The sequence below is a fragment of the Protopterus annectens genome, chromosome 4.part1 (assembly GCF_019279795.1).
Source record: "Protopterus annectens isolate FY-2018-M chromosome 4.part1, PAN1.0, whole genome shotgun sequence".
Lineage (NCBI taxonomy): Eukaryota > Metazoa > Chordata > Ceratodontiformes > Protopteridae > Protopterus > Protopterus annectens.
This window is the reverse complement of record NC_056734.1, coordinates 630,346,215-630,360,532: the sequence shown is the minus strand read 5'-3', so window position 1 is coordinate 630,360,532 and position 14,318 is coordinate 630,346,215. Positions and strand designations below refer to the sequence as shown.

General features: G+C 39.6%; 1 protein-coding gene across 1 annotated transcript in view; it reads right to left on the bottom strand.

The window, feature by feature from the left end:
• Positions 1-14,318, bottom strand: part of ZMAT3 (zinc finger matrin-type 3) — an 808,181-nt gene that overhangs the window by 512,110 nt on the left and 281,753 nt on the right. Inside the window, exon 2 of the mRNA XM_044070445.1 lies at positions 406-758. Coding sequence (XP_043926380.1) covers positions 406-726 — 321 coding nt within the window. The 5' untranslated portion in view covers positions 727-758. The remainder of the gene's footprint in view (positions 1-405; positions 759-14,318) is intronic.

The window sequence follows — 14,318 nt, the reverse complement described above, 5'->3', positions numbered from 1 at the left end:
TAATTTCTAAAATGCCACCACTAAATCTCTGATGAAGTCTTAATTTTCAAAGTTGTAATTTATTTATAGTAATACAGTGCAGTGTGATAATGTCAGTCACAAAATGCTGATGGGGATTTAGTAAAACCTAAACTTACAAATTATTTAAGTTTAAATGATAGCTAGAATGTATAAGTCTGAAACAAGTGCAAAGTTGTCTGGCAAGTATGCTACAAGCACTTGGTATTTAATGCTAAATACTAAGTACTGTATCTGCATGGCAAGTCATTTCTCAGAAAACGCTTTAATATATGGTTAAGTAAAATAGATTGCTGCACATGTATGGAAATTCATAAACAATACTGAATTGATATACATGAGCTATAACATTATGCATATCTAGATAAACCACTAAGGGGATTTTACCTGGTAGTGTGCTTGTGCTTGATGAGATGAATTTAGTGTCACATTGCACAGTTTACAACAGAGAGATTTACCAGAGTCCTCTGTTGTAGAGATAAGTTCTACACCACCTTCTGCCTCTTCTTCTAGCAATTGCACAGGTGCTAATTCAAGCCTAATAGGTCCCTGAAGTTGTGATGGTGAATCCTGTGTGGAAAGAGCTACATGTAATGATAGACTTGTGTCCACTGAAGCAGGTAAAGAGAACTGAGGCTGTTCTGGATGGCATACTTGATGCCTAGCCAAATGAGATGAAATCATCAGTCGAAAAAGCTGTTGACACATTCGTACTGGAGGACTGTCTCTGTAGTCTGAGCCTGAAAGAAATGTAAACAAATAATTTTTTTAATTTAATTATTTATTGTAACACATTACCACCTTACCAGATTTCCTTCTATATTTACAGAGCTTTTCTTAATCATACTGGTACATTATTCGGTACTGCCCACATTCATGTACAGGCCAGAAGAACACATCAGCCATACAGTTTTAAGTACGAAATAAGTATTTTTAATAACAAAAATAATAACAGCAACAATAAAAAACAGTTAAACTTCATTTGGTGGACAACAGTAATTCAATTAGTTTTCCATTCTTCAGCAAGTATGTTAGAGTAGTAAAAATACAAAACAAAGAAAGGAAACAATACTGTAAGCACATCTGAAGTTTTAAGAAATTACCAAAGTAAATACTCAGAGCAGTTACAAGCTGAGGTGTAGGTATATTTCATTGCATGAACAGTGTTTTAGGACTTTGGTAGTTGGTAGAAGGAAGCAGAGAACAGAAATTGCTTCACATGAGCAAAGTCAATATTTTGCATGCCCTTTTCAATTCTTAAATCATATTCTAGGAATAAATGGTTATTTCCACACTCACTGAGTAGGTATGAAGCTTTTAACCTAGTAAAGTAAATGAAAGCAAACTAAATTTCTCAAGGGACACAGCTGAGAAGGTTAGAGGAAACAGGATAGTACAAAATAACTATAACTAAACAAAGTAATGCAGCCATTAGTACTGCCTGCTGCCTCACACTGCCTGACTCTTCAGCTTAATTTCTGGATAGTGTGACTCCGTCCAGTCTGTTTGTAATCCCTCTGTCTGCATGGACTTTTTCTAGGGTTTCTAATTTCCTCCCACATCCAAAAGCATGTCGAAATGTGAGTATGTGATCTTTCTGAATTGCCCACAAGTGTGCTTTTGTGTGCATGGATCCTGCAATGGACTGTGTCCCATTCAGTACTGTTTATCTGCTTTATGCCGGCTATTTTCCAGACTAGGCTCTGACTCTCTATGATCTTGAATAAGACAGAAAATGCATTGGAGAATGCTAACAAAACATGACAGGGAAATGTATCAAATCAAAGCATCAGAAGGCAAGTCTAAGACAACAGAAAACATCAAACCAGTTAGGATAAGAAATGCAAGTTATATACTTGCCAGAATGTTAAATTTCTCTGGTCTCTATCTGGACACTGAAATTGTGGGACTGGTGCTTTTGGCAACTTCTAGTGGCAGCAACAAAATCCTCACAAATCAAGCTCCTCTCTACCCATATATACAGAGATGCAATCAAGAATAGGAAATCAGGCTTTGGTCTCTCAAAGATTACTCATAAAAGCGGATCTGGAAGGGGAAGGAGGGCAAGTTGTTCTTGTGCATAAACAAAGACCAGAAAAATCTAATACTTAATACATACATGACTTGTATATTTCTCAGGTCCTGCCTAGACAACAGAACTGTAGAAGAGAGTCCCCAGATAACCAGGGTGGCCTACCGCTGTAAACCTCTGGGAATGGTTGAAGGTTAAAAAGGAAAGCTATGGATGTAGCCTGAAGCCCTGAGTAAGCCTTTGGTGGGACAGAAAGGTGTCTGCCCACTGAAGAGTAAAAAAAAGTAGTACAGTCCATAATCCATTTTTCCAGTCTAACCTTTGTAATCTTATGACTAAGCCTAGGGACAAAAAAGCTAACAAACACTTGTTCAGCTATTCTGGATCCCTTTCTCCATCCAGGTAAAAAATGTAGAAGCCTGTGGGCATCCAGAAAATGTTACAGGTGTTCACTTTTGTTAGAGTACTTGGGGAAAATACTGCTATGTGGATACCCTGGTTCAAGTTAGCCTGAGCATCTTTAGACATAAGGGAAGGTTTTATCCTAGAGATATAGAGTTTGGATGAAAAACTATGTAGGGGTATTGCAAAGAAAGAGCCTGAGGCTCAGAAACCTTTCTAGCAGATGTAATAGGTACCACAAAATGTTGTTTTCCATTACAAAACGTCAGCTGTACCAGCTGGTTCATAGGGAGTTCTAGTTAGACTCTCAAGCACAAAATTAAGATTCCAAGCTGGAGTTGGTATGGCTAACAGAGGCCTGAAGTGAACAATTGCTTTGATGAAGCCTTATAAGAAGGGTGAGTAGCTAATGAATGATTTGGAAAATCCTTGTGAAGGCAAGAAATTGTGCCAAGTGAATGTGAATTGAGGTTTAACTATCTCCTCGCTTGTGCAGCTCTGTCAGAAATGCTAAATCCTCCTCCAAAGGTGCTGAAATAGGGGAAATATGCCTGTCTGAAGGACACTCTGAGAATGTCTCTCATCTCATTTACCTTCATAAATCATTCTGGTTGAGATTTTCTATGAAGCTGAATCAGCTCAACCACATCTGGAGGGAACTAACAGTTCTTAACCATTATAGGAGAAGGAGAAACCAAGTGTTTAGATGAAGATACTGAATGTCTGGGTAAGACTGTCCAGATGGCTGACTTTAATTAGAGTTGAACTCTGCAGGAGAAAATTGGGTTTCTCCTTCAGGTGAGGCCTTAGCATGGGGAATCAACACTGATGAGACCAAAAGGATGCTATGAGAATGAGTTGAGCCTTGCAAACCTTGGCTTTCTGTAACAGCCTCAGTATCAGAGGAAGGGGGGAATAGGCATAGAGTAGACATGGGGGCCAATCATGAGAGAATGCATCCCTGGGTGTTTGTCCTTCCAGCAGAACTGTACTGAAAAGGTGATGACATCTGGTGTTGAATGGTAAAGCAAAAATGTTGTAGCAACGTCTTCCCACTTCTTGAATATGCTGTGTGCTATTTTGCTGTAGATGGATCATTCACAGGGCAGCAAGATCTGCCTGCACAGTTTGTCCATAATCGTGTTAGTAAACCCAGTTAAGTGTATTGCAATTAGAAGGTGTTGAGAAGTCAGGGCCTATTTCCATTTTTCCATTGCTTCTCTGCACAAGAAATAAGATCAGGTTCCTTCTTGCTTGTTCAAGTACCATACAGCCACCATACTGTCACTGTATGGCAATGGTATCGAAATGGTGCTTGTCCCGAAATGCCTGCAATGCTAACAGGACTCCCACAGCTTGAGAACATTTATATGCAAACAGGCCTCCTCCAAAGTCCACAAATGTTGTACAATCTTTCATGGAAATTTAAAGCTGACAGAAAACATGGCCTTCATTGTTAAGAAAGCAATTTAATTCTTTATAAATGCAAGACTAGATTAATATCCATAAGACAGAGGGCCTGAAAGAAACACATTTATCAGGGAAATGTTACACAAGGACAAGCTGGAAGTAAAAATGAAAAGACAGGCACTCATCATTGATATTCTGTTAAACAGAGCATTAACAAGGTGAGCCACTGCAGAATTTCTATTTCGGGGACCAGATAAACACACATTAGGGCAATGTTACACATGGACAGAATACAGGCAGAAAAGTAAAATAAAAAATGTAATTGTGAGGGGAATTAGAACACATCACTCTATGCACTGACACTCCGCAAAGCAGGCATTAACAAGCTGAGCTATGGCAGCAGTCAGAAAAAGTATAAGTTTTACAACATTTCATATTTGAAAATTGCTGCTCAACAGTACTTGGCTAATGCGTGTGACTGATGGCAATATCTGTAATGCAAGACGTTGACTGGACTTCATTTTTGCTATACAATGAGAAGTGACATTTCTACTCAGCTATACATGAGCAGCAAGGATACTCTTTGCAACCCATCATACACTATATGACCAAAAAAGTTTGCTTTCTAAGCCCTTTTTGGGCATATGTATGGTGTGTTTATCTATGTTTTGTCCAGATTAAAGATTGGAAATGTGTGTACAGGACAAAGGTGAAAATGGAAAGCAAGCAGAGGGTAGAACAGAATGTGAACAAATACAGAATGAGGAGGACAGAGGTGGGGTTGAAGAAAAAGTTTTTTGTGGGCCCAGAGCCCATTGTTTTGAAGAGAAGGGAAAGTTGTTGAAGAAGTATGGCAATTAAGAGGAAGTGTTCTTTACTCTTAATAATCAACTCCTTAATTATATACAATCACTGCAACACAAATACACAAAATGAATTTCTGATATTAAGCAGTTTTGCTATAAGGAAAGATGTGTTTCAACAGCTCCTTATACCCTCCATTAAAGATATATCAGGGGTCAACTTTTATTTGCCTATAAGGTGTTTAATGACTCATTTCTTCAATCTTTACTGTGTTTGGAAATACATAATAATCCACAGACATATAAACATCATAATTCAAAGTTCTGGTTACAGTTATGTAATAAAAAGAACTGAACTTGCTATTGATCATAAAGGATGGTACAACTGTGAAATAGACTACCTGAATAAATCAGAAGTGTGAACAGTCTAGTAAAATTTAAAAAGTCTTCGGATGACTGGTCTGGGGCTATGGAGTCTGATCCAACAATTACTGAGATAGCGTTCCTTGAAAGCTGTAAGACTTGAACACTTTAACTTATAAACTTAAGAGGAGAAGGTTAGGTAGAAAGGGGAAAGACAGATAAGACTAATAGGGTATGGGGTAATACAATGAGGAAGGAGGAACATAATGTTGAAGGAGACATCAGACAAACAGAGGGAAGACAATAGAGCAGGAAGAACTGCAAAACCAACAAGGATGGGCATGGACACAAAAGGGAGGTGGATACCAGGTTATTGGCAAAAAACTGGGAATTCACAGATGCAGTCTCTGCCAGCTGAAACACATTGGGAGATTACTTGTTACCCTGAGCACTGTCGCCACTGGGTGGAGGAGCCAGTGTTGGACAGTGTTGGACAGAGAAGTAACTCAATGAGTCTCCAAAGCATACTTTCCATGAGGCTGATGTGATCATCCATCTTCCTGTTGATAACCCCAACAACATCTGCCAGCTGCTGATGGTACCACTGTACCATACTCTGGTGCAGCCCCACCAGATGCAAATGGTGCAGAAAAGTAAAATAAAAATGTAATCATGAGGGGGATTGGAACACATCACTCTGTGCACTAACACTCTGCAAAACTGCCATTTGTGTGGATCTGACTGGTCCAGCCAGTGGGCCAGCTGCAGGTTTCTGTGTTGCTGCATTTAACAGTAGAACAAACAAACAAAAAAATAAATAAATATAACAAAAAAGTATATATGCAAGAGAAAGGATAGCAACAAAGAGGGTGGGTGAAGAGAAATGAAAATATAATGAAAACTGTACCCTAACTATTGCTGCTAATGGTATGGTTAAACAGACTACACATAGCAAACCATTATATAATCATGGATGTCAGAATTATATATATATATATATATATATATATATATATATATGGTTCCCTATCAGAAGCCTAAAACACTATAAGCCTGAAAATCAAAATCCTGAAAACTATAGACTGAAAGTTCAAAATCCTGAAAGCCCAAAATCCTGAAACTCAAAATCCTGAAAACACAAAATGGACATACTGACATCATTGTGGCTTTGCTATTGTTAGCCCTGTGGTGTTGGGTCATGCGTTGGGTTCAGGTAAGTGTGCGGTTGGTTTTATGTTAGGGTTAGGGGCGGTTTAAGTGAGTTAGGGTTAGGGCGCAGGTTAGGCATGTATGCAATAGTGACAAATATTGGGGTTAGGGGCGGTTTAAGTGAGTTAGGGTTAGGGCGCGGGTCAGGTGAGTGCGCGATAGTGACGGGCCTTAGGGTTAGGGTTAGGGTCAGGGTCAGTTGGTAGATATTAGTGTCTTTATAGTGACATATTAGCATTATTTGTGTTTTCAGGATTTTGAGTTTCAGGATTTTGGGCTTTCAGGATTTTGAACTTTCAGTCTATAGTTTTCTGGATTTTGATTTTCAGGCTTATAGTGTTTCAGGCTTCTGACAGGGAACCATATATATATATATATATATATATATATATATATATATATATATATACATATACACACACATAAAATGTCAGCAAAATGCCAAAAAAACCACTGTAACTCAACGCCAAAGTCACAAAGCGAGATCCAAGACCACAGCTTCCTCTAGGTGAAAAGTTTATTGATGAAAATAAAACCACCATTAACGCCTTTAATGAAAGGTCGATGAAGTCGATGAATTTGACGAAAACGCTGTTTGGTGTATGGTTTTTTAAAGGCGTTAATTTTGGCGTTTAATTTAAAGGAGTTGAGTTATATATATACACATACATACTACACACACACACACACACACACACACACACACACACACACACACACACACACACATCTATCTAGCTATGGGTCTACCTGATAATATCGAAATCCCGCATGATCGAAGACAAGAACATTGAGATGAAACCAGCACAACATCAGTTCATCAACTCTTCATAACACAGAGAATTTACCCAGGGAAAGTAACCGGTTGGCCAATATATGGGAGTTTGCCCTTTTCGCCACTATAGTGCGATTTTGTCGTTGGTATAATTAGTTGGTGGGTAGGGGGGTAGCCTCTACTTCTGTGGGTTTGAATTGATTTCTTGTGGTTTCTTGTGCTTGTTGGTCAACCGGTTACTTTCCCTGGGTAAATTTTCTGTGTTATGAAGAGTCTATGAACTTAAGATTCTCTGTTTTCATCTCGATGTTCTCATCTTCGATCATGTGGGATTTCGATATTTATCAAGTAGACCATATGCAGAGGAGGCCTAAAACAACAGCCAGCCTAACAAGCAGTATTATTGACAGCAGATTAATGGCTGGGGCTATGTAGCCAGACTAACAGGTGAGTGAGGTCAGAAATGCATTTTGATGTCTGAGATTACTGTACATATACTTAAATTATAGGTGATAGGCAATGGACAACCAATCCTGCTGTAAGTTGTGAAATGTCCAGAAAACTAATAATGGTGATCGTACATATATGGACCCTGTACTTTTACAGTAATTCTACTGGACAGAAAATATACATGAAATGATTTTCATGATGACAACAGTGTAGAGGGTGGGAAATGAACCTACTTCCATTCCCATCAATGTGAGAACAAAGGCACTTAACATGAAGATCCACATATCCACTTATGCAGAGAGACATATAGAAACTCTTCTAACATTACATAGTCATACTAATACCTTTGATTTATGCCAGTGCTGACAAATCTGGCACTGATGTATGAAGGTTATATATTATTTCTTAATGCCTACTACTGCCTCTGATAAAACCTAGACATTCTTATGGCAACATGTAAACTCACCCCAGCCCTCTCATGGGCACTTCAGTCTGCCTTTGTGCATCTGCCTATTACTTTCAATCTCTACAGAGGCTAGATATATAAAGAGGGCATAATGTCATATTTGTGTATTCCATATAGTAGCAGGTTAAAGGTGGTAATATAACAGCTGTACTTACATAGTTAATGCCTCCTCTTTAACATCATGTTCCTATCGGCTAAGGAGGTAAGGATTACTTCGCTTCAAGTCACTATAATGGTGATGTCAACGTTTCCCGTGTGTGGGATGCCAGCTGCATGGTTGACAGCCTTGCCTAAGATATTCCAGGATTCAGCCTTATACTCAGGCCCTGTATAGCTCTTCTGCATAAGCCTTTTAGCTGTAATTCTTATGCAGGAGGTAAAGGAATATCTTTGTGGTCTAAAATGATCACTACCTTCTCCTCTCCAGCCATAATGTATCACTTTGAAAGATGTTAAGAAAAATGGCACATAATTGGTGCTCAAACAGTTCTCACATGTCCCAAATTCTCCCAAGGAGAGCAATCAACATGCAACACCTTTGCAGAATGGCTGACAAACTGTGGAAATACAGGTACTGTATTACTGTGTTTCTAATGGCACTTATAAGTGTGAAACATGGCAGTCATTTATCCCTGCATATACTGCTGAGAATGCATGCTTTACAGCAACTCCAGCTGAAGATAGTTAAATACAAGATGACAATTCCCACACCCTCAAAATAATAGAATGAGCACGTGTGCATGGAGTTGCCCACAGATGCTCAGTTGTGTGCATGGCATCATACAGAAATCATCACATTGTTAATTAAATGTTTTTTCATCAAGCAAATTGAGTGATTCAAAAACAAAAATGAGATGATCTCTAATTAGCATAATCATAATACCTAGACAGGTTAATCTACATGATACAAGCCAAAAAAGGACACAGCCTCTTCACATTACATTATGGAAGAAAACCTTCTGTAACCAGAGTTTGAATCCTGTAAAGGGTGTTTTTTTAATAGATATTCATTCTCAACCTTATTTTAGCAGATATCTTGTTAAGTACTACTTTTTACATATCCATTCCTTTATCCAATGGTAGCTCTTTGGCTGGTCTTTACTATTAAGGCCTATAAAGATGTCAGTTTGTCAATACTTCTACATGTGTTGTCCAAAAGCATATTAAGGGTTACATTGGAAGTGTACTAAATGTAGCAGCATGCAGGACTGATTAAGTTAGATGGCAGACACACCCATGAGCTCCTATTGAGAGTAATGTTCAGTAGTACTCTGGTGATCTATGCCTTGCACATATGTCAACAGCCACAACCCTTTTAACACTGCTACTGTCATGGTCACGTGCTGTTGTCCAGTGTCAGTTATGTGCCGGTTTTGTTGCAAATATGTGGTCAGTACACATACATGCCTGACATTTACTTAAAGACTTTTGCTACAGATTTCTAACTGTCAGGCACAGCTACAGCACGCTAACTGGCTAAGTAGGACAGTTGTAATGTATGGATTACTAAGGTCCATGCTGGAACAAAGCTGTTAATTACACTGTTTTCCATACCAGCAGAGTTATGCTTAAAAAACAGAGCTTAAAGAAATATGCTGCACCTAGTGGCCTTTTCCCATCCGGCCACAAACCCAAGTTTCAGACCCTGAGAATGAGGTGGTACAAGATACCCTCCGTCTCTAGAGACAACATCTCTGTTGTCCATGCCACCAAACAGCCCTTCCTTGACTATGCCTGTACTAAACTATCAGCATTGTTAATGCTGTGGGTGATCAGGATCACAAATATGGCATGGTCACCCTCAGTTCCATGGAAATGATCTGTGCTGCCACCCAGATAGCAAAAGCCCCGGCACAGAACACTGAGCTACAGGTGGCGAGCCATCAAATGAATCACCTCCTATAGAGACAAAGGAGTTCTTGGTCTCACTTAAAGCCAGTACCACCTCCACAGAGTCCCACAGTGCAGTGCTGGATGCTGGGGCAAAGCTGGATTGGCCCAGTGAGTTTCAACTTCAGATACCCTAGATACATAGTCATAGTTCATTGGATCAACAGCTGCAAGTCCTCCTTACCTTGAAGTCCCTCTAAACTGAATCAGTCTGTCTGCCTTCTGGTACACAAGTACACTGGGTATCCAATAAGCATGACCATCTGCATAGGATATGGGCTGAGATATTACTTTTTCTCATGTTTATAGTTCTACAGATATCAAATGCATGTATAGTTGTGGTGCTGGGTCATACTTAAACTGGGTACTTTTTACTCTGGTGTATTCACAGGTGATTTTTTATTCAGCAAACTGCCCCCATCTGATGTTGGAGGATCTATAGGCTATGGTAATGATGGTGGGGATGAACTGGCACAGTCAGTAGGTGCAAGGTGTTGTTTGGCACAGGGAGTGTGACCAGCACATCACCTAAACAAAATGTGGACACAGTTCCTCTGCCTGTAAATTCCCAGGACACACAAACATCTGAGAAAAGACAGGCTGATGGGGGCACACTAGATCAGGGAAGAGTGCTGGTTGCCAGCAGACAGATGTCTGAATTCCCTTAAGCACTTGTGGGCAGGGTGAGCTATGCTGTGTTTGCTGACCTATTGGACTGCATGTCTGGTATATGTGATTTCTTGGATAGACTGAATCGCACATTGGACTGTTCAGTGTATGCAATGGGTCATACGGCAGGAACAAGAGGCTATCCTGACAGCTGGTCATTTGCTAAATTTGCAGATGCTAGCCAATATGGCCATGGACAAGCAAGATCCTGCTTCTACAGCAAGACTGATTGTGGAGGTGTCTACACCCAGAAGAGGGCTTCCTCATGGTTGTGGCCATTGTCATGCTGGCACATCTCCTAGCAGATGTCACTTGTAGTCATGTAGCACAACAGCATCTAGCAAAAGTTATGGGGCAAGCAGTGCAACTCCTGGCAGAGACAGCTCTTGAGAGCAGAGATGTGCACGGGAAGCCGAACCCTCTGTACTGCACACCCTGGACCTGTCTGGTAGGCCAAGGTGCAGTGCTGCACCAGGTGTTGGGGCTGTGTCCCTGCAGACACACAAATACATATCTTCACAGCCCCTAGCATATCCAACACCCACCACCCCACCCCATTGGTTCTGGCACTTCACATACAAGCACTTTTTCTTCTGCTACACTTCAGCACTCACATTCATACTGTGAAAGACATGCACTCCTATATTCTCCCTTGTCCACCTGTGCAAATGATGATAACTATGCCCTGCCTTTTGTACACTGTTATTTGGGTTGTCTATGTCTGATGCAAAGTGTGGCCAGCCTATGCATGAGTAACTACAGCCTAGTGTTTTTGCATGCATCATTTTCACTCTAGTGTATTTGCTTAAATCTAATATAATTATTCTGTAAAGCTATGTGCAATCCACTGCCTCTTTTCTAGTGCCATGAAATACTGTGCCTGCCACCATCTGACATGGGCATCCTCTTTTGTTCTCTTCTCTGGCTCCTTGTGCATTTCAGCTTCCACTACCTGTTGCTGCTGGGAAATACTGGCCCTGTGACAGGCCACTGTGTGGTAACTGCTTCCTAAGTATAATAGCGTGTAACACCGTACACACAGTAAGTATTTTGGTACAAGTGGTGGGGTCATACTAAAGAGCACCACCAGATAAATCCAGATAACAAAAGCATGTTTTTGGCATCCCAAATTCACACACTATAATGTTTCTCGTTTGCAACAGTGCACAGTTGTACCCCTGGTCAGTTAATTTTGTAAACTTCTTAGGGGTGTCATAAGTCAGGTTTCCAGGGCATATCTGACATCACCAACAAGGTGCCCCTGTTGGAAGTTACCCCTTGTAAACTGTTGGCACATGTCAGGAATGCCATATGTGCAAGAAGTGAAAACCACATGGGTAGCATGGAGACAAAACACACACACACACACACACACATTGCAGATGATAGTCTGTGCATTACAGACCACCTGGCAATTGATGGAGTGATCTCCTATGCGGCTTACATACCTCCTTCCCAGTTCATCTGGTGTGGCCTTTACTTCAAGTTGGGTACAGTCAATGACACCCAGTACCACAGGGAAATGGACTATATCATTAAACTTTCTCATGGTGTTGTCTCTCACTTCTGGGGTTCATGAGAGACACATATGTTACCTCACATGCTGAAGCATGCCACTGAGAAACTGACAGAATATTCTAGAGGCAGCTGCCTGAGATACCTTCACTGTTTCCAGAAATGGTCAGTGAAAGGTCCCTGTAGCTAATATACATAAAGCCTCATATACCTTTGTATCCACTGGGATAGGTGCTCTATTATTCCCACTGGGCTGCAGATGAGGCCGGCACATTTCCAAAATTTGCTGTATGGTATATCCCTGTCCATAAGGTACCACACCATAATGCTGATGTCATGAAGAGCGTGAAATGTTAAGCATGGCTGGATGGGGAGTTCTCATATACCTTCAGACAAACCAGCTGCAATGAGAGCTTCCTGCAGACACACATTTACTATAGCTGTGGTAACTCTAATCATATCTGTGCAATATACTCTGTTTGAACACACATCATGAGCTCAAATCTAAAGCAAGCAGAGCATCACTGTGTGGCATTCAGCTGTTTCTGAATCACTCCACTATGTTTTGCTTCATTATCATACATGGGGCTTCATTATACAGTCATTAGCACTTAAAACAGTTGACCACATTATCTGGCCTAGCCATATAATGTAGCTGGATTTTTGAATTGCATACACCCTGCTCATGGCCGCCTGTCATCCAAATTTGGTTACTGCAATGTAAAAAAGTTTCCTGAATCGTTTTTTGTGCATGTAGCCATGGAATTCCAGACTGTTTCAGCTTCTTTCTTGATCAGCCTGTTAGCACTTGTTTTTTTCAGGCACTGTAATATCTGCCTCATTTTTAGTGGCAATCCACTACTTCTAGCACATAATGACTCCACCTGCGAAAGATGAATTCACTATTTATCTAAACCGGAGGAAAATCTCTCCATACTGTTTAATGATAGTAAACACCACCAGAATAACATACCATTGCAGCACCACATTACTTCTACTTATGCTGACGTAGCTAAAAATTATTTGCCCAAGCTTCCAAAATCTCTTAGATATCCTCCTCAATACTGTAACATTAACTCATTAAGGCTTAGCCTCAGGGGAATGTCACACCTCTCAACACTTGCAGAGTTCTTGGCTGGATGGCTTTCACCTGAGTTAAATTCATGAGAATGCAGTTCTGCAATCTGTCTATAAATAATGTACATATCTTGAGAGCCATAAAAGTTACAAAGAAATTTAAAACAGAAAATTTGTTCAGCACTCATTCCTCTTCACAATGGTGATATCAACACATCAGACCGACATAATAGTGATTTTTATCTTGAACAAATAATTAGAAAATACATAAACTTTATCATTACAATTATACAAATTATTATTCCTCTGACTATAGTAAACTATAAATGTGACTTGTGAAGATGTGACCTTCAATTTGCTGCAAAACAGTTCTGTAGATATTACTCCCATTTTTCAAATATTTGCATAATTAAGATGTATATCCATATTTGCATATTTAATGGACAAATAAATGCAATTGTCTTCAGGGCAGTACTAGCTACAGGCCAACTACCAGTGCAAAGTTTTTTCTAGCACTGCATATGTTTTCATGTGATACCATAGAATAACATATAAACATCTTGTGGTTCAGGTTTGCCTATTCACTCATTTATTTATTTTTTATTTAATTTGTTTACAAAGACAGTGCAAATGGGATATACAAGACCCCTGTTCAGCAAAGGCCCAAAGAGAAAAGCTCTGACAGTGCATATTAAATAGAACATATTACAGAAATAATTATACATAAACGTGATTAATCAAAATATACAATACGAAAAGCATCTGTGCTTAAAATTACAACAGATTGGATAAACCCAAATTATTTTGCCAACTGGAAAGAATTAACAATGGCTATATTAACAAATGAATTTAATCTGTTAAAAAAATTTTAATACTAGACAAATCAAACAAACCCTGGTACATACTATGCATAAGTATACAATATAATATAACAAAACCTTCTAAAACAACACTGATTAGTCATTACATCAGTTCCTTTAGGAAAATTATCAATGCAAACATAGATCTGATGAAGTTTCTGTACGTTTGGAAATGAAAGCGCTTAATGGAATCACTGCATTCACTAATAAACTTGGTGTCCGTGAATAAAGTTGGTGTTTGTATTTTTGGACTGAAGAGTCAAAATTGAAATTGTGATCTATCGTTACACTGGTGGGACTGCCTTTATTGGACTCTGTACAGACGGGGAATATAGTATTTTATTAGTTTTTTCTTCTTTCTCCGTTTTGCCATTGTGTT